This window comes from Geotrypetes seraphini, chromosome 1, assembly GCF_902459505.1.
Source record: "Geotrypetes seraphini chromosome 1, aGeoSer1.1, whole genome shotgun sequence".
Classification (NCBI taxonomy): Eukaryota; Metazoa; Chordata; class Amphibia; order Gymnophiona; family Dermophiidae; genus Geotrypetes; species Geotrypetes seraphini.
Window position 1 is genome coordinate 352,584,656 of NC_047084.1, and position 21,172 is coordinate 352,605,827.

Below are 21,172 nucleotides of genomic sequence, written 5' to 3' on the forward strand. Positions count from 1 at the left end.
CCGCCTAGAGCTGAAAGGTATTGGCGGGATAAAAGACATCAATGTAATGTAAAACATTTTTGATAAAGGACACTATTCATAGGTATAAATTGGATGTGATAGCGTTAATAGAAACTTGATTAAAGCATGATGGAGAAGCTTATTTGATAGATTCAATGCCCATTGATTTTTCATATCTTTCTATGTCTTGCTTAGGAAAAAGAGGAGGTATATTGGCTTTTTTATAAAATAAAACAAAAACCCAACAAATTTGTTCATTCATAGAAACTCCATCAATTACAATGCCATATAAAGAAGTACTTAGCAAAGCTAAATGCTCCTACACCAGTATATATACTATTTTTTTTTATTGTCCACCAGGACTATCTATTGGAATTTGGGAAGATATTTATCAAACAATAGCCCAATTAATGATTCAGTTTCCCAATGTGGTTATCATGGGAGATTTTTAATTATTATTTTAATTCTATCTTTAAATTATTTATTCATTACTTGTTGGAATATTTCATTTCTATCTCTATCTCTACCTCTGTCTTTTTATTTTTATTTTTCATACTGTTTCTTCAGGTACTTTAGTTAGATTGTGAGCCTTTGGGACAGTTAGGGAATATCTAAGTACCTATCTTATTTATTTAGTTTTTATTTATTGTATCTTTAATGCATCATTTTTGTAAACCGCTTAGAAACCTCACGGTTATTAGCGGTATATAAGAATTAAATTAAATTAAATTTTAATATTCATTATGATCAACTAGAGCGAAATTGTACATTACAATTTCAATCCTTATTGAAGACTTGAGCCTACAACAATTAGTTAATACGGTAACACATCTAGCAGGACACATCTTAGGACTAGTTATTGTGGATCCTTCTACTACTATTTCTGAAATTCAGACTGTTCCAGTATAGCATCATTTAATATTTTTAACAGGACACAATCAGAGACTAGGCCTCCTATTATACAGAGAAATGTGGCTAAAGAATGGAATGCGATAAAGCAAGAGGAGATTCTACTTTTAATTGGGTTATTACCAACATCTTTTGGACCAAACATTAAAAGATAAAGCAGATAGTTTGAGCTGTATCCTAATGAAAGCAATAGATAATATAGCACTAAAACAGCATGTATTAGCACAGTCAACTAAATATTATAGATGGTACCATGATGGTTTGCATTTGGCAAATAAACAACTATGTTATTGGGAATGTTTGTGGTATAAGTTTAAAATGGAGGATCTGAAGTTACAATTAGATCAAAATCTATATATATAAAATCGGAGGTATGTATGTGTGTATGTATGTGTGTGTGTATGTGCCGCGATCACGCAAAAACGGCTTGACCGATTTGAACGAAACTTGGTATGCAGATCCCTCACTACCTGGGATGATATGTTCTGGGGGTCTCGCGGCCCACCTGCACACGTGGGCGGAGCTACAAACAGAAAATCAGATTTCACCCATTCATGTCAATGGAAAAAATGTAAAAAGCTGCCAACGCAAAAATGGCTTGCCCGATTTGAATGAAATTTGGTATGCTGATCCCTCACTATCTGGGGTGATATGTTCTGGGGGTCTCGCGGCCCACCTGCACACGTGGGCGGAGCTACAAACAGAAAATCAGATTTCACCCATTCATGTCAATGGAAAAAATGTAAAAAGCTGCCAACGCAAAAACGGCTTGCCCGATTTGAACGAAACTTGGTATGCAGATCCCTCACTACCTGGGGTGATATGTTCTGGGGGTCTCGCGGCCCACCTGCACAAGTGGGCGGAGCTACAACCTGAAAATCAGATTTCACCCATTCATGTCAATGGCAAAAATGTAAAAAGCTGCCAACGAAAAAACGGCTTGCCCGATTTGAACGAAACTTGGTATGCAGATCCCTCACTACCTGGGGTGATATGTTCTGGGGGTCTCGCGGCCTTCCTGCACACGTGGGCGGAGCTACAAACAAAATCAGATTTCACCCATTCATGTCAATGGCAAAAATGTAAAAATCTGCCAACACAAAAACGGCTTGCCCGATTTGAACTAAACTTGGTATGCAGATCCCTCACTACCTGGGGTGATATGTTCTGGGGGTCTCGCGGCCCACCTGCACACGTGGGCGGAGCTACAAACAGAAAATCTGATTTCACCCATTCATGTCAATGGAAAAATTGTAAAAAGCTGCCAACGCAAAAACGGCTTGCCCGATTTGAACGAAACTTGCAACACATCTTCCTTTTCAGTTTAAGAGCTTGCAAATTCCAGTGAGACTTGCATTCTCTATCACAATCAACAAATCACAGGGACAGACTATTACATACTGTGGAGTGGATTTAAGATCCCCCTGTTTTTCCCATAGTCAAATCTATGTTGCTTGCTCAAGGGTGGGTTCACCCAAGAATTTATATGTTCTTGTTCCTGGAGTTGAAACTAAAAATGTTGTTTATAATCAAGTTTTGTGTTAGTTGTATTGTATTCATTTTGTCAAATATTTCACATTATAATTTGAATATTGTACTTTTTATAAAGCTGTAAAAAAATAATTTCATTCACCACTATAAAGTATCTTTATTTGAATCCATTTACAGTGTTATTGCTATAATTAAATACCCATGCAACGCCGGGGCATCAGCTAGTAAAAAATTTATGGCACAAGTTAGAACAGCAAAATGAACTTATTTTAGTAAGTCATTACAGAGAACAATCATAACTTAAAAGTACTTTATTGTGAAAGAATTGTCAGGAAAGAACAGATCTTTGAATAGTTTCAAGTTTTAAGTTTAATAATTTTTGATATACCACAAATCAGTACAACTAAGTGGCTTACAATAAAATGGGTTAATTCCATCAGTGCATGATCTGGGTCACTTTTTTGAAAGGAAGATTTTTAACTTAAGATCAGAATTTGAAGTTTTAATAAAAAGAGATGAAAATGATCTAGATGAAGATTATACTTCGTTAAAAGAAAGAATGAATGCTTTTGAACCCTGCTCTTTGATTACACTTACTAAAATTACCTTAAGAATTAAATCTATTAGTAGTTTTTTGGATCCAGTTCCCCCAAAGTGGTTTAAAGAGGCAAAACATGTGTTATTTATCATTTTTACTAAATTTCATCAACCAAAATCTGGAACAAGGAAAGAAGATGTTGTTCATCCTATTCTGAAGACAAGAACAGGAGATCCAACAAATGTATGTAATTATAGACCAGCATCGTTTTCCAGCCAAATTGATAAGAACAAATTGGGCCAGATTCTGTAAATGGCATCAAAAACAGCAGCTGCCTACATAAAATGGCCAGGGTTTTACTGGCCTACATTGCAGGTGCCCTAAGTTATTTTGTGAATTGCATCTAATAGAGCATAAGGTCATAACGATGGCTATGGTGACCTTAGGTACCATTAGATGTCTCCTAAGACATGATTACAATACCTACCTTCATAGGCATCTATCGGTGCATACCTTTTTAATGTGTTTTTAATCAATTTTTAATGGTGCGATCAATTACCACACCGATTAAAACCAATTAAAGCAATTGAGTTAGGCGGTGGTATAGCGCCTACCGCTGCCTAACTTATGGCGCTGTTTATAGAATCTGGCCCATTGTACTTAAACAACTTAGTTAATTAAAGATACTAATATTCTACATCCTAGGCAAGCTGGATTTAGAAAGGGACATATAACACAGAGATTATTGCGAGTTGTTTTTTGAATGAGGTACATGAAGTACTGGATGATGGAGATATTGCCTTGACTTTCTCCTTAAATTTAGTATCAGCATTTGATCTAGTAGATCATGAACTTCTCATAAATAGATTAAAATCTATAGAATTAATTTTAAGAGTTTTAGACTGGTTTGAGACTAAAGATAGAACCTTTCAAGTAGTGATGGGCGCTGAGGTATCTAGAAAATATGGTTTGAAATATGGAATCCCTCAGGGACATTTTCATCGACTACTGTCATTTCAAGCCACAAGCTGGGATATTGACCTTCATCAATTAATAGCCAGCTCGATTTCTTATATGCATTTTAGGAAATTATTGAAAGTTTTTTTCTTTGTAAAATTCCTGGAAGATTGATGTTTATACTGCCCCTAATTGTTCAGTTGTCTTTATTTTGTTAACCACATAGAACTGCAAGGTTTTGCGGAATACAAATAAAACTGGATTTGATGAATATTCACGCTTATTTTATGGCTATTGTAAAGTTGTTATATGAACATTGTTTGATTATAAATATTGAAAAAAATGGTAAAATGCTGGCTAGCAGGACATCATCCACAGATATCGTATTCACCTACCTTTATGGGACAAGTGATGACATAGTACATAAATTTAAGTACTTAAATATATGGGTTGATTCCCATTTGATCTTTTCGGATCAAATAACAGATATGGTTAAGCGCGTTCATTTTTTCTGGGCTTATGAACTATGTTCATGCTTTTATGAACTCTTTACAAATTTGGATATTGGGAATTTGGATATTTGAAGAGTGTTAGATTAATTTTTTACCTCTTTAAGCAGCATTATGAATTACCAACTGCATGCATGAACCTTATATAGAATTCCTAAGTGGCTTTATTAATTATTGAAGACTTGAGCCTACAACAATTAGTTAATACGGTAACACATCTAGCAGGACACATCTTAGGACTAGTTATTGTGGATCCTTCTACTACTATTTCTGAAATTCAGACTGTTCCAGTATAGCATCATTTAATATTTTTAACAGGACACAATCAGAGACTAGGCCTCCTATTATACAGAGAAATGTGGCTAAAGAATGGAATGCGATAAAGCAAGAGGAGATTCTACTTTTAATTGGGTTATTACCAACATCTTTTGGACCAAACATTAAAAGATAAAGCAGATAGTTTGAGCTGTATCCTAATGAAAGCAATAGATAATATAGCACTAAAACAGCATGTATTAGCACAGTCAACTAAATATTATAGATGGTACCATGATGGTTTGCATTTGGCAAATAAACAACTATGTTATTGGGAATGTTTGTGGTATAAGTTTAAAATGGAGGATCTGAAGTTACAATTAGATCAAAATCTATATATATAAAATCGGAGGTATGTATGTGTGTATGTATGTGTGTGTGTATGTGCCGCGATCACGCAAAAACGGCTTGACCGATTTGAACGAAACTTGGTATGCAGATCCCTCACTACCTGGGATGATATGTTCTGGGGGTCTCGCGGCCCACCTGCACACGTGGGCGGAGCTACAAACAGAAAATCAGATTTCACCCATTCATGTCAATGGAAAAAATGTAAAAAGCTGCCAACGCAAAAATGGCTTGCCCGATTTGAATGAAATTTGGTATGCTGATCCCTCACTATCTGGGGTGATATGTTCTGGGGGTCTCGCGGCCCACCTGCACACGTGGGCGGAGCTACAAACAGAAAATCAGATTTCACCCATTCATGTCAATGGAAAAAATGTAAAAAGCTGCCAACGCAAAAACGGCTTGCCCGATTTGAACGAAACTTGGTATGCAGATCCCTCACTACCTGGGGTGATATGTTCTGGGGGTCTCGCGGCCCACCTGCACAAGTGGGCGGAGCTACAACCTGAAAATCAGATTTCACCCATTCATGTCAATGGCAAAAATGTAAAAAGCTGCCAACGAAAAAAACGGCTTGCCCGATTTGAACGAAACTTGGTATGCAGATCCCTCACTACCTGGGGTGATATGTTCTGGGGGTCTCGCGGCCTTCCTGCACACGTGGGCGGAGCTACAAACAAAATCAGATTTCACCCATTCATGTCAATGGCAAAAATGTAAAAATCTGCCAACACAAAAACGGCTTGCCCGATTTGAACTAAACTTGGTATGCAGATCCCTCACTACCTGGGGTGATATGTTCTGGGGGTCTCGCGGCCCACCTGCACACGTGGGCGGAGCTACAAACAGAAAATCTGATTTCACCCATTCATGTCAATGGAAAAATTGTAAAAAGCTGCCAACGCAAAAACGGCTTGCCCGATTTGAACGAAACTTGCAACACATCTTCCTTTTCAGTTTAAGAGCTTGCAAATTCCAGTGAGACTTGCATTCTCTATCACAATCAACAAATCACAGGGACAGACTATTACATACTGTGGAGTGGATTTAAGATCCCCCTGTTTTTCCCATAGTCAAATCTATGTTGCTTGCTCAAGGGTGGGTTCACCCAAGAATTTATATGTTCTTGTTCCTGGAGTTGAAACTAAAAATGTTGTTTATAATCAAGTTTTGTGTTAGTTGTATTGTATTCATTTTGTCAAATATTTCACATTATAATTTGAATATTGTACTTTTTATAAAGCTGTAAAAAAATAATTTCATTCACCACTATAAAGTATCTTTATTTGAATCCATTTACAGTGTTATTGCTATAATTAAATACCCATGCAACGCCGGGGCATCAGCTAGTAAAAAATTTATGGCACAAGTTAGAACAGCAAAATGAACTTATTTTAGTAAGTCATTACAGAGAACAATCATAACTTAAAAGTACTTTATTGTGAAAGAATTGTCAGGAAAGAACAGATCTTTGAATAGTTTCAAGTTTTAAGTTTAATAATTTTTGATATACCACAAATCAGTACAACTAAGTGGCTTACAATAAAATGGGTTAATTCCATCAGTGCATGATCTGGGTCACTTTTTTGAAAGGAAGATTTTTAACTTAAGATCAGAATTTGAAGTTTTAATAAAAAGAGATGAAAATGATCTAGATGAAGATTATACTTCGTTAAAAGAAAGAATGAATGCTTTTGAACCCTGCTCTTTGATTACACTTACTAAAATTACCTTAAGAATTAAATCTATTAGTAGTTTTTTGGATCCAGTTCCCCCAAAGTGGTTTAAAGAGGCAAAACATGTGTTATTTATCATTTTTACTAAATTTCATCAACCAAAATCTGGAACAAGGAAAGAAGATGTTGTTCATCCTATTCTGAAGACAAGAACAGGAGATCCAACAAATGTATGTAATTATAGACCAGCATCGTTTTCCAGCCAAATTGATAAGAACAAATTGGGCCAGATTCTGTAAATGGCATCAAAAACAGCAGCTGCCTACATAAAATGGCCAGGGTTTTACTGGCCTACATTGCAGGTGCCCTAAGTTATTTTGTGAATTGCATCTAATAGAGCATAAGGTCATAACGATGGCTATGGTGACCTTAGGTACCATTAGATGTCTCCTAAGACATGATTACAATACCTACCTTCATAGGCATCTATCGGTGCATACCTTTTTAATGTGTTTTTAATCAATTTTTAATGGTGCGATCAATTACCACACCGATTAAAACCAATTAAAGCAATTGAGTTAGGCGGTGGTATAGCGCCTACCGCTGCCTAACTTATGGCGCTGTTTATAGAATCTGGCCCATTGTACTTAAACAACTTAGTTAATTAAAGATACTAATATTCTACATCCTAGGCAAGCTGGATTTAGAAAGGGACATATAACACAGAGATTATTGCGAGTTGTTTTTTGAATGAGGTACATGAAGTACTGGATGATGGAGATATTGCCTTGACTTTCTCCTTAAATTTAGTATCAGCATTTGATCTAGTAGATCATGAACTTCTCATAAATAGATTAAAATCTATAGAATTAATTTTAAGAGTTTTAGACTGGTTTGAGACTAAAGATAGAACCTTTCAAGTAGTGATGGGCGCTGAGGTATCTAGAAAATATGGTTTGAAATATGGAATCCCTCAGGGACATTTTCATCGACTACTGTCATTTCAAGCCACAAGCTGGGATATTGACCTTCATCAATTAATAGCCAGCTCGATTTCTTATATGCATTTTAGGAAATTATTGAAAGTTTTTTTCTTTGTAAAATTCCTGGAAGATTGATGTTTATACTGCCCCTAATTGTTCAGTTGTCTTTATTTTGTTAACCACATAGAACTGCAAGGTTTTGCGGAATACAAATAAAACTGGATTTGATGAATATTCACGCTTATTTTATGGCTATTGTAAAGTTGTTATATGAACATTGTTTGATTATAAATATTGAAAAAAATGGTAAAATGCTGGCTAGCAGGACATCATCCACAGATATCGTATTCACCTACCTTTATGGGACAAGTGATGACATAGTACATAAATTTAAGTACTTAAATATATGGGTTGATTCCCATTTGATCTTTTCGGATCAAATAACAGATATGGTTAAGCGCGTTCATTTTTTCTGGGCTTATGAACTATGTTCATGCTTTTATGAACTCTTTACAAATTTGGATATTGGGAATTTGGATATTTGAAGAGTGTTAGATTAATTTTTTACCTCTTTAAGCAGCATTATGAATTACCAACTGCATGCATGAACCTTATATAGAATTCCTAAGTGGCTTTATTAATTATTGTGAGAAAGTATGGATTCCTTATAGAATTTGTAATTTCCTTAGCCTACTTTATGAATTACAGTTGTGCTTATTTACTCATTAATTCACTGTTCTATGAACTCTGCATGAATTCTATGAATTTCACTTTACAGGTCTTAGTATTTTTCTGCTTATTATTACATGATTTTTTGTTGTCAATAACAGTGTTAGTGGTGTTTTATCAAGTCAGCCTTCATAATTCATTAAAATTCTTAATCACTCTTAAATATTAAGCACATCATGCAAAGGTGCATGAGAATTCCAGTATGATCTATTCCAGTTTTTCCAATTAAATGTAATCTGATTACATTTAATTGGAAAAACTGGAATAAATTAAATTATAGTTTTTGATGGAATTCATTATGTCATATGTACAAGATGGAAAGAATGTTAGCCTTGCAGAAAGGTAATTTTAATAACTTTCAAGAGGTTTGGAGGCCATTAATAGAATATTGTAATGAGTAATTATTGGATTATCATTTTTCCCTAATAGGTATAATTGCAAAGTATGGGGGGGTGGGATTTCTGATTTGATATTTAATGATTAGATTAATAGGACAGAATATATAATATATTATATGATATATGTACTATATATGAATTAGTAGGGTTGGGAGGGAGGGTTTAAATATTATGATTTAAGTTAAATTGATAGAGAATCAAGTGATATTATATAAGTTTAAATGTTATTTTATGATACACTTGTTGTAAGATGTAAAATGAATAAATAATTTTTTTTTAAAAGAATTCCAGTATGAATTGTGTGTGAGCACTTGCACTTTGCACTTTATTATATTTTATTCTCATTAATTATAACTTTGCACTTTATATTATATTTCATTCTAATTAATTATTGGGTTGGTTTCTAGGGAGCGTATGTATTTATTGTGCATTTTCCACCCTTTCTCCCTCGGTGTGTAGGTCTGATCAACATTTCATTCTGGGAGTGTGATTGGACTCGCATGTTTGACAACTTTGAAAAGGACTAAATGATGTATGGGGCAGTTCTCATTTAGACTTTGGTCTGGTGCTGGTCACCTATGAGGTACTGCCCGAGCCTTAATTTTCCGTTTGTCTACCAAGGGTTCATGTCCATTATTTAAATAATTTTTTCTATTTAGTTTGTATTTTTCCCAGTTCAGACTCTTTTCCCGAGGGACTAAGTGTGTTAGCCAATTGTAGATTGGATTTCATTTTTGTACTTTATTGGCTATTATATTGTCCAAAGAGTTATACTTTTTAAGCATGGTTTTACCACATTAAGATTTTTATGAGTGGTAAAGCACTTTTTTAAAATGAAAAAGCATTGCATACACTTATGTCTTTTTTGTATCGAAGATAGATTATTGCAATGTGGTTTATGCAGGATATTCTAATGCTGATCTCAGTGTTTATAAACAGTTCAATATGCAGCATTTAAGTTATTAGGAAATTATAAAAACTATGATCAGATGACCCCTTTATATCTGAAATTGCATTGGCTTCCAATGAAATATAGAATTCAATTTAAAATATTAATGCTCTAATCTAATATTCCATTTGTAAGTCACACAAACCTTTGCAAACTCTAGGCGACTGAACAAGAGGAAAAAGGAGGAGGAAAAGATACGGGGACAGATAGGACAAGAGGTGGTGCCTAGGTGGTGGAAGAAGAGATATACAAAAGCTAAAGCAGTTAAGTGTCAGAGAGATAAGTCTTCAGGTTTTTCCTGAATGAAGTGTAGTATGCTTCCTTCCTGATTGCTTCTGGGAGGTCATTCCAGGGTTTTACTCCTAGGTATGTTAGCATGGAGTAGAAGATTCGCTTGTATTGGAGGTTCTTTGTGGATGGTAGGTTTAGTTGGATTCTGTTAAGGATTCTTCTGGATGTTGACTAAGCCATTGAGAATAGATGAATGAGGGGGGCAGCTGAGTTTCCGTGCAGTATGTGGTGTATGATGCATGATATTTTGAAGTTTATCTGGGTTGATATTGGAAGCCAGTGTAGTTGTTTGATGAAGGTTGAGATTGAATCATATTTCTTTAGTCTGAAGATCAATCTAATGGCTGTGTTCTGGATGAGCTGCATTATGTGGATAAGAGTAGTGTTGATGCCTAAGTAGGCGGAGATACAATAGTCTAGTTGAGGCAAAACCATCAAATTCAGATTTATTTATAACCCGCTATACCTTAACAGTTCAAAGTGATTTACAGTAAGAGGATCTGCCAGTTACAGATGAATTACAATCGGATTACATTAATTGCATGGCTGAGGTTTCTTTAAACAGATTTATCAAAATCCAAGTTAAATATTTGAGTGTGATGATTATTCCATATACACCTGTATTGAAGAACTAAGGCCAGTATTGGGCAGACTTGCATGGTCTGTGTCCATATATGGCCGTTTGGTTGAGGATGGGCTGGGGAGGGTTTCGATGGCTGGGATGGTTTAGATGGGCTGGAGTGAACTTTAACAGAAACTTCAGTAGATAGAACCTAAGCACAGTACCGAGCAGAGCTTTGGATTTTTGCCCAGAAATAGCTAAGAAGAAGAAACAAAAAATAAAATTGAATCAGGTTGGGCAGACTGGATGGACCATTTGGGTCTTCACCTGCCGTCAACTACTATCTTACTATGCGAGGGTATTGAGATCACTGCAAGACTTTAGAATATCTTTAGCACATTTAAGTAGATGTATATTATCCACAATGAGATGGGAAACATGGGTTATGGAACAGATTGCCTTCGGAGTTAAAAGGAGAAGCTAGTTTTAAAAAATTTAAGACGACACTGAAATCATTTTTTTTCTGATGCATTTAATATGATAATAGGAGATGGCATGAGAGTTCACTGACGACTCCTGAAGCACTTTCAGAAGATGTAGAAACAATTTTTGTAATGTTTTTATTATTACGTATTGATGATGGATAGGCTTTCCTTTTAATAAATTGAATTCTTAGTTAGTAAATATGTTATTTGTTTTTGTAAACCACTTTGTTCTAGATGTTGTAGAGCGGTATAGAAAATTATTTAATGAACTTAAACAGGACTTCCAACATAAGAGAAAATTTGGTCAGGCAATCTACCATAATCTGTTTGGGGTTTAGAATCCAACTCCATCCCCTCTAGGCCCTTTCCTTTCAAGTTTATTAGGATTTTATATACCGCCTATCAAGGTTATCTAAGCGGTTTTTACAATCAGGTACTCAAGCATTTTCCCTATCTGTCCCGGTGGGCTCACAATCTATCTAACGTACCTGGGGCTATGGAGGATTAAGTGACTTGCCCAGGGTCACAAGGAGCAGCGCAGGGTTTGAACCCACAAACCCAGGGTGCTGAGGCTGTAGATCCAACCACTGCGCCACACACTCCTCAGTTCCAGACTGCCTACCAAAGATTAGATAAAAAGAAGAAATGATAAATTCAGCTTGTTGCCACCACAAATATTGGTGTCTTATCGGTTGTGCCACCATTTGTTTCCTTTCTTCTGTTGAAGAAAGCCTTTTGCTAGAGAGCTCCATATGTGAGGATTTTATGGTCCTAATTTTCATCAGAGAAAAACAAAGTTACTGATGCATCTGTTTTTTTTGACCCATTCATCTCCCCAAAGAGTTATACAAGTATTCATCTTGTAATGGTCTGAGGAGATCCTACATGACAGCAATAGCTGTGAACAAATATGCATGTGCATGGTAAGACTACCCAAACGCCTCTGTAAAAATTTGCTAGGATACTGTTCCTTATACCAGGCTCTGTTAGTGACACCATCCAAATGTGAAAATCTAAGTCCTGCTGTTTTTGGAGAACATCTGCTACTGGTAAGTAAATTCATTTTTCTCTCTTGAACTTGGGAAGTGAAACAGTGATTCATGGAGCAATATCTGTCATTTGTATATTTCTATAGGCTGATCTACAAAAATATGATGAGCTACTAAGAATGGAAAAGGAACAGAACAAAAAGCTCTGTGAAAGGGACAGTGGCAATAGTCTCACTATTGCTCAGCTGCAGCAGGATTTGGATGAGAAGAATATAGATATACATCGTTTAGAAGCTCAGATAAAGGCTATGAAAGATGGATCCAGAAAGCACACTGAACAACAGGTTAGGCAATATAATTATATTTAGAGATCCAAGTATTAGGCATTGCTAGTGCTTCTTTCTTAATGTTATTTTCTCCTAGTGGAAAGTTTCATAGTTATGTGCTAACAAGTAACTTATGTATATGTGTATGGTATGGTATTTCTAAGTTATGTAAAAGCAAATAAGTAGTGTACATCCCATATGGATCCTCAATCTTCTAGGGAGATAATATTTCATATTCTGTGATGATATGTTCAACTGACAATTCCAATATCACAGCTCTAAAAATATTATATATATATATATAAATAATTTATGTAAAGTGCTTAGACCCTTCAATGATAACACCAAACTGTGGCTGCCATTGGGACCATCATTGCCTTTACAGTCCCATTGCCACCCGCTTACTACTATAATCAAAAGGAATAGAATCACTTATCTTAGATGCTGAACGGGGGCTTGTTGATTGTACTGTTGGCTGCCACAGGTAAAGACATAAAGTGCTAGTGCTTAAACGTGCTCATAAAAACTGCTATAAGCCATCTCAAGAGCCCTGGTCCCCCGACTCGAGTTTCACACTCTTCCTCAGAAGGGGTCACTGCTACTCATGGCTTTTTCCAACCCTAAGGGCAAAGTAGCCCAGACAACGTTGGATAGGAAAATATTATATGATTTAGTACGTAGCTGTTATTGCACAGATAAATAAAAGTTCAAGTGCCTCTTGTGTATTTCTAGCACTTTTAAGAAATGAGATTACAATATGGTTCATCACAAATGCAAACAAAACAATTATGCAATACTGTCAACTAGCTCAGGTAAGTTTTATATCAATACCTTATATTAAAAACTCTTAAAGATAAATTTTTCAGTTCTACAGTGTTTTATCTCATTGTTAACTCAACCTTCTATTACCAACATAAATACAGTAAAACCTTGGATTGCAAGTAACTTGGTATACAAGTGTTTTGCAAGACAAGCAAAACATTTTATTAAATTTTAACTTGATATACAAGCAATGTCTTGCAATATAAGTACATACAGTATACACACATCACAACTGAGCCGATGGTTTTTCTCTCTCTGATGCTGCAGGAGTGTAGTGACTTCTAAATGAGTGAGGTCTTGCAATACATGTACCTTTAGTATTTTGTATTAAAGTTTTTGGGTTGTGGAATGAATCGTCTGAGTTTCCATTATTTCCTATGGGGGAATTCACTTTGATATATAATGCTTTGGATTACAAGCATGCTTCTGGAACGAATTATGCTCGCAAACCAAGATTTTATTATATTGGGTAATTTCACTGAATTAGTGTAGTTTCTAATTTTCAAGTACTAATTGTGATCTTTTTTTGTTGTTGTTCAAATATTTTTATTGAAAATTCTCAAGATAATAAAGGTTCATGATAGGTGCACATAACACATGCAAGGGCATTTTTGCTAGGATGTCTAAATCCAACTTTGGATGTTATGTGGAAAATTCTGTATAAGATGCCGGTCTCAGCAGCCGCCTAAGCAGCAGCTAAGAATCACAGACTGGTGTCCTTAATAGAATAGTGTCTGCCCTAATGGACAGACGCCCAACCCCACCTAACCACCCCAATTATTTATACCAGTGCCCATGCCATAGGTGCCAGTTAGAGATTCGCACCTGATTCCTTGCCATCAGCTGATCGCAGCAAGGAAATCTCCCTGCCACGATCAGCTGAGCGGCTGTGGCAGGGAAACCCCGAACCCCCTGCGGACGGGAAAAGTGAAGCCCTCTCCCTCCCACCACCACCCTCAAACCCTCCATGAATATCTGCAGCAGGAGAGATGCCTACTCCCTCCTGCCGCCCCTCTCTCCCCGTGAATGTCCGTAGCAGGAGGGAAGAGAGGGGCGGCAGAAGGGGAGTAGGCATCTCTCCTGCTGCAGATATTCATGGGGGGGGTTGAGGGTGGTGGTGGGAGGGAGAGGACTTCACTCTTCCCGTCTGCAGGGGGTTCAGGGGTTCCCTGCCACAACCGCTCAGCTGATCGTGGCAGGGAGATTTCCTTGCTGCGATCAGCTGATGGCAAGGAATCAGGTGCGAATCTCTAACTGACACCTGTGGCATGGGCACTGGTTAAATAATTTTTTTTGCCATTATGAATAAAAAATCATCCAAACTAAAAACATCCAGAACATGTCATTTGCATGTAGGAGGGGGGCCAGCATTTTTAATGGACTGGTCACATTGACATGTCACAGAGCAGTGGGGCACCCTAAGGGACACTGCTGTGAACTTCACATTAAGGGTTCCAGGTACATATCTCACCATAACCCTCGTACATTATATGGTGAGCCCTCTTAAACACCCCCAAAACCTACTGTACTCACCTGTCTACCATCCCAATAGCCCTTATAGCTGTAGGTGTCAACTATATGGCAATACTGTGTGTTTTGGTGGGCACACAGTTTCTACCACAAGTGTGTTAATTAGGGTGGCATATTGGCCTGGGTCCCCTTCTCTGCAGTCCACTACAGTGCCCACCAGGCTACTTGAGAGACTTGCCTGCAGCTCTGCTAGGACTGGTCATAGTATCTGCAGCTGTCAGAGACATATGGACTATTTTATGCAGATCTTTGGGGGGTAGGAGGGGGGACAGTGACCAATGGGGGAGTGTGTGTAAGCCAAATTTTCATCCCTCTAGTGGTCATCTGCTCAGTTTGGGTACCTTTTTGGCCATTATTAGATTTAAAAATAGGTCTAGCCCAAATCATGCAAATTATGCCCTGGATGTTTGTAAAATGTTTGATTAAGGCTGTAAAACGTCCAAGTGCTAATCCTGCCTTAATCCCATCCAAAACACACCTCTAGTATGCCTTCTTAAGATTTAGATGCACTGGAGACAAAACAACCAGAAAGTCGTCTAAAAAGGCAGTTTTGAAAATGCCCAGTAATGTGGAACTCCCTACCAAAGGATCTAAGGGAGGAGTTATCTTTGTCCCAGTTTAAAAAATGCCTAAAAGCCTATTTATATCATCAAACATAGAGGATTCCCATTAAGGGAAGGTTAGCTTCAGTGTATTGGAGGTACAGAGAACACATAGTTATTCACTTCACCCTACATATTCGCAGGTTTAGAACTCATAAGCACATAAGCACATAAGCATTGCCTCTGCCGAGTCAGACCATAGGTCCATCATGCCCAGCAGTCCGCTCCCGCGGCGGCCCCCCAGGTCAATGACCTGTAGTGATCTATTACTCAAGAGCATTTTGTCTTGTATAGTAACCCTCTAATTGTACCCCTGGATTCCCTTACCCTTTAGGAACTCATCCAATCCCTTTTTGAAACCCAAAACTGTACTCTGCTCAACTACCCCCTCTGGAAGCGCATACCAGGTGTCCACCACCCTCTGGGTGAAGAAGAACTTCCTAGCATTTGTTCTGAACCTATCTCCCTTCAATTTTTTTGAGTGTCCTCTAGTTTTTGTTGCCCCCGCCAGTCTGAAGAATCTATCTCTCTCTACCTTCACTATACCCTTCATGATCTTATAAGTTTCTATCATATCCCCTCTAAGTCTCCGCTTTTCCAGGGAAAAGAGCCCCAACTTCTCCAGCCTCTCAGCATACGAGACGTTTTCCATGCCTTTTATCATTTTTGTCGCTCTTCTCTGGACCCTCTCGAGTATCGCCATATCTTTCTTTAGGTACAGCGACCAGTACTGGACGCAGTACTCCAGATGCGGTCGCACCATTGCCCTGTACAGCGGGAGGATAACTTCCTTGGTTCTGGTAGTGATACCTTTTTTGATAATGCCCAACATTCTGTTCGCCTTTTTTGAGGGCGCTGCGCATTGTGCTGCCGGTTTCATTATTTTATCCACCAAAACCCCCAAGTCCTTTTCTAGGTTGCCTTTTCCCAATGTCATCCCCCCAATCGTGTAGTTGTACATCAGGTTCCCTTTCCCTATGTGCATAACTTTACATTTCTCCACATTAAAACTCATCTGCCATTTATCTGCCCACTCACTCAGTTTGTCCAGGTCCCTTTGGAGTTTTTTACATTCCTCTACAGATCTAACCTTACCGGAGAGTTTTGTGTCATCCGCAAATTTTATAACTTCACACTTTGTCCCTGTTTCCAAGTCATTAATAAATATATTGAATAGCAGCGGTCCCAGCACTGACCCTTGTGGGACACCACTTGTGACCCCTTTCCAGTCAGAATAGTGTCCCTTTACTCCTACCCTCTGTTTCCTGTTTGCCAGCCAGTTTTTGATCCATCTGTGTATGTCCCCTTCCACCCCGTGGTTCCACAGTTTCCTTAGAAAGCGCTCATGAGGTACATTGTCGAAGGCTTTCTGGAAGTCTAGGTATACTATATCATGGGGTCACCTTTGTCCAAATGTCCGCTTATCCCCTCGAAGAAGTGCAGTAGGTTTGTTTGGCAGGATCTTCCAGTACAGAAACCATGCTGGCTTGTTCTCATCAGCTTATTTTTTTCTATGTGCTCACTGATACTGTTCTTGATCAATGATTCGGCCATCTTCCCCGGAACTGAGGTCAAGCTGACCGGTCTATAATTCCATGGGTCGCCTCTGGTTCCTTTCTTGAAGATAGGTGTAACATTTGCTATCCTCCAGTCTTCCGGTATTACCCCTGTTTTCAGGGCTAGGTTACAAATCTGCTGCAGTAACTCCGCTATTTCGTTTCTAAGTTCTCTTAGTATTCTTGGGTGAATTCCGTCCGGGCCCGGCGATTTGTCAGTTTTTAGCCTATCTATCTGTTTGAGTACGTCTTCGAGGCTTACCTCCATGCACGATAATTTTTCCTCTTGGTCCCCCTTGAAGAATTTTTCCGGTTCCGGAACATTGGATGTGTCCTCTTTTGTGAAGCCCGCGAGAAGAACGTGTTTAATCTGTCCGCCACTTCCTTTTCCTCCTTTACCACTCCTTTCCTATCCCCCTCATCCAGGGGTCCCACTTCCTCCCTCACCGGCTGTTTCCTTTTCACATATCGAAAGAAAGGTTTAAAGTTCCGTGCCTCCTTTGCAAGTTTCTCTTCATATTCTCTCTTTGCTGTTCTGACTACGCGGTGGCATTCTTTTTGGTGCTTCCTGTGCTTTTTCCAATTTTCCTCAGTTTTATCCTTTTTCCATGTCCTGAAGGATTTTTTCTTATCTCCTACCACCTTCTTAACTTCTCTTGTTAACCATGCTGGGTCCTTTGCTTGATTCTTTCTGCCCCCTTTTCTAAATCTGGATATATATCGGCTTTGCGCCTCGTTCACCATGTCCTTAAAAAGGGTCCAGGTTTGGTCCACCGTCAGTGCCTTTCTGGTGCTGTTCTTGAGTTTTCTCTTTACCATGTGTCTCATGGCATCATAGTTCCCTTTCTTGAAGTTGAACGTTGTTACAGTGGTTCTCCTCCCCTTTGGCATACTTAGTTCCACTTTGATTTGGATCGTGTTGTGGTCACTGTTCCCTAAAGGTCCCGCTACTTCCACTTCTTGGGCAGGTCCTCTCAGCCCATTGAGGATTAAATCCAGAATAGCTGCCCCTCTCGTTGGTTCTTTGACGAGCTGTTCCAAGTAACAGTCCCCTACAGCCTCTAGGAACTCCAATTCCTTTGAACAATTGGAAACTCCATGGCTCCAGTCTATCCCTGGGTAGTTGAAATCTCCCATAACTATGGTGTTTGCGTTTTTACATTCTCGCCTCAACTCAGCTCTCAGTTCTTCATCTATTGCTTCTGTTTGTCCGGGCGGTCGGTAGTACAGCCCCATCTTTATCTCGGTTCCCTTTCTTCCTGGTATTTTAACCCATATTGATTCCAGTTGGCCATTAATTGTTGGTGTGTCCACTCCGATCGATTGAATTGTATCCGTTACATAAAGTGCTATTCCTCCTCCTTTCTGATGTGTCCTGTCTCTTCGGTAGAGCTTGTACCCTGGTAGTGCTGTGTCCCATTTGTTGTCCTCGTTCCACCATGTTTCCGTGATTGCTATGATGTCTAGGTTCTCATCTTTGGCCCTGGTTTCTAGTTCCCCCATTTTGTTCATCAGGCTTCTTGCATTAGTGTACATACAGTTTAAGTCTCAATGGATTTGTTTTCTTGTTGGTTTCCCTTGCGATCCATTATCCATTCCGTCCCCTTCTTGTTCTGCAGACTTTTGTTTATTGTCTCTCTTGTCTTCCTCCTGTGGGGCGTGGTGTGTTTCTTCATTACGTTCATTTTCTTCTTCTTGCCCCTTGTTGACTTCCCCATGTAGTAGATTCCTCCTATCCCTTTCCTGATTTGTCTGGCTCCGCCGGTATTCCATTGCTTGTTTGACGTTGTTGGTGTCTTCCCTGCACTTTCCCCACTCAGTATCCTTTTGGGATACTGTCTTCCGAATCATCAACATCTGGTTGACTGTCGGCTTTCCCCTTCCTCTCAGTTTAAAGCTTGCTCTATTCCTCTCTTGATGTTGCTTGCTAGTAGTCTAGTTCCCGCCGTGCTCAGGTGTAATCCATCTCTCCTGTAGAGCTTGTTCTTGCCCCAGAACGTTGTCCAGTTCCTCACGAAGTGAAACCCCTCTTCTTCACACCATCTCCTCAGCCAAGCATTTATTGCTTGTAGTTCCGTCTGCCTCTTCACATCAGCCCTCGGTACTGGTAGGATCTCCGAGAACGCTATCCTCTGTTTCCTCATCTTCAGCTTCCTTCCCAAGATCATGAACTGTTCGGTGAGTGCCTTCCTGCTGTAGTCTCTCCTGGCAACATCGTTCGTCCCGACATGGACCATCACTGCCGTCTCTTCCGTCTCTGCTCCCTCCAGGATCCTTTCGATTCTGTCGATGATGTCCCTGGTTCTTGCTCCTGGGAGACAGGTCACCAGCCGATCCTCTCTCCCTCCTGCTATGTGACTGTCCACCTGTCTCAAGATCGAGTCTCCCACCAGGCTTGCAGATTTCCCTTCTTTCAGTCTCCGCTGTAGTCGCATATCAGTGTCTTTGGTGGCTCTCATTTCTTCTCCCTCTAGGTTCTGGTAGGATCCTGCTTCTTCCTCCTGCGAGTACCCTCCATGGGATCCTTCCTCCTTCGTGTCGGATAGCTCGTGTCCTTCGCTCAGCTCATCCTCCTTGTGCGTGCTATGCTCGGGTTCTTCTTCTTCTACTCTCCTGTAGGCATCCTCGATGAACTTCTCAAGTTCCTTGACCTGTTCTTTGAAGTGCCTCTCTCTCGTGGGGTAATCGGCTGTCAGGAATGGGTCTTCTGAGATGTAGAGTCCCTCTAGTTCCTGGATCCTGTGCTTCAGGTGACTAACCTCACTCTTCAAGCTCTTCAGTTCCTGACATCGTCCGCACACATACAACTGTCTCCCCGAGGGGAGATAGTCGTATATGTGGCAGTCCGTGCAGAACACTGGGAAGCTCAATCCCTGGGCTCCTGCAGCTTCCATGCTTGTCCGCCTTCTAGAGGTTCGTATGCTCTTTGCTTGTGCACTCACTCTTGATCCTGGCTCTTCCTGATCCTCTTTGTCCTCTGCTTCCTTCCACCTGTCCTGTTCTTCGTAGCCCTCTCTGCCTGTCAGAACCTTTTGCTTGAGTTTGTCTTTTCTTAACCCTCCACCACTGCCTTCAGCTTTTGTGAGTTCCCCCTGTTACCTCTTGGGTTTGTCTCCTTTATCTGTCTTCTGTTCTTACTGCTACACTCTTGTGCCCTCTGTGCCTGTCCTTTATCTGTTTTCTGTTCTTACTGCTACACTTCTATGCCCTCTGTGCCTGTCGCTGCTCTTTTGTTTTGTGTGGGTGCGGCCCCCCTGGACCTACCTGATTTCCTGTCTTCAGTGCCTTCTGTCCCTCTTGCTTCTCTTGTCTGTATGCGGCTTTCCTCCTGTGCCCTTGTTACCCTTTGCCTGTGTGCCTGCTACCATTTACCGTGCTGCCTCTCCTTGTGCTCTAGGGTGTAGTGATCTGGCTCTTCTTACAGCTCTTCGCAAAGGCGCTCTCGCAAAGGCGAGCGCCTTTGCCGCTCGCCTTCGCCGCACGCCTAACGGCTGTGCGCCATTGGCACCCTTCCTGTTAAGGGAGTCCGGCGCCGACGCTGGTGATGACACGGTGCGGGTGGGCGGAGCTAACTCTCGCCGCTACCCGCTCCTCGTTCCCACTGTGTCCTGCTTCCTCCTGCTTGCCTACCTCTCTCCCAGCTCTCTCCTCCTCAGCTACCGCCTGCTCTGCCTGCCTCCACGCGGTCTAGCTTAGTTCTTCGCGCCGCTGGCTCCCTTCCTGTTAAGGGAGTCCGGCGCCGACACTGATGATGACGCGGTGCGGGTGGGCGGAGCTAACTCTCGCCACTACCCGCTCCTCGTTCCCACTGTGTCCTGCTTCCTCCTGCTTGCCTACCTCTCTCCCAGCTCTCTCCTCCTCAGCTACCGCCTGCTCTGCCTGCCTCCACGCGGTCTAGCTTAGTTCTTCGCGCCACTGGCTCCCTTCCTGTTAAGGGAGTCCGGCGCCGACGCTGATGATGACGCGGTGCGGGTGGGCGGAGCTAACTCTCGTCGCTACCCGCTCCTCGTTCTCACTGTGTCCTGCTTCCTCCTGCTTGCCTACCTCTCTCCCAGCTCTCTCCTCCTCAGCTACCGCCTGCTCTGCCTGCCTCCACGCGGTCTAGCTTAGTTCTTCGCGCCGCTGGCTCCCTTCCTGTTAAGGGAGTCCGGCGCCGACGTTGATGATGACGCGGTGCGGGTGGGCGAAGCTAACTCTTGCCGCTACC

General features: G+C 40.3%; 1 protein-coding gene across 23 annotated transcripts in view; it reads left to right on the forward strand.

The window, feature by feature from the left end:
• The window catches only part of CCDC158 (coiled-coil domain containing 158), a 1,147,529-nt gene that overhangs the window by 386,652 nt on the left and 739,705 nt on the right, over positions 1-21,172 (forward strand). For all 23 annotated transcript variants that reach the window (XR_004536446.1, XR_004536447.1, XM_033914104.1 and 20 more), the window contains one exon: positions 12,276-12,473. Coding sequence is in view for 21 of the 23 variants with exons in the window: in XM_033914104.1 (XP_033769995.1) it covers positions 12,276-12,473 (198 nt within the window). In the remaining 2 variants the exon portion in view is untranslated. The remainder of the gene's footprint in view (positions 1-12,275; positions 12,474-21,172) is intronic.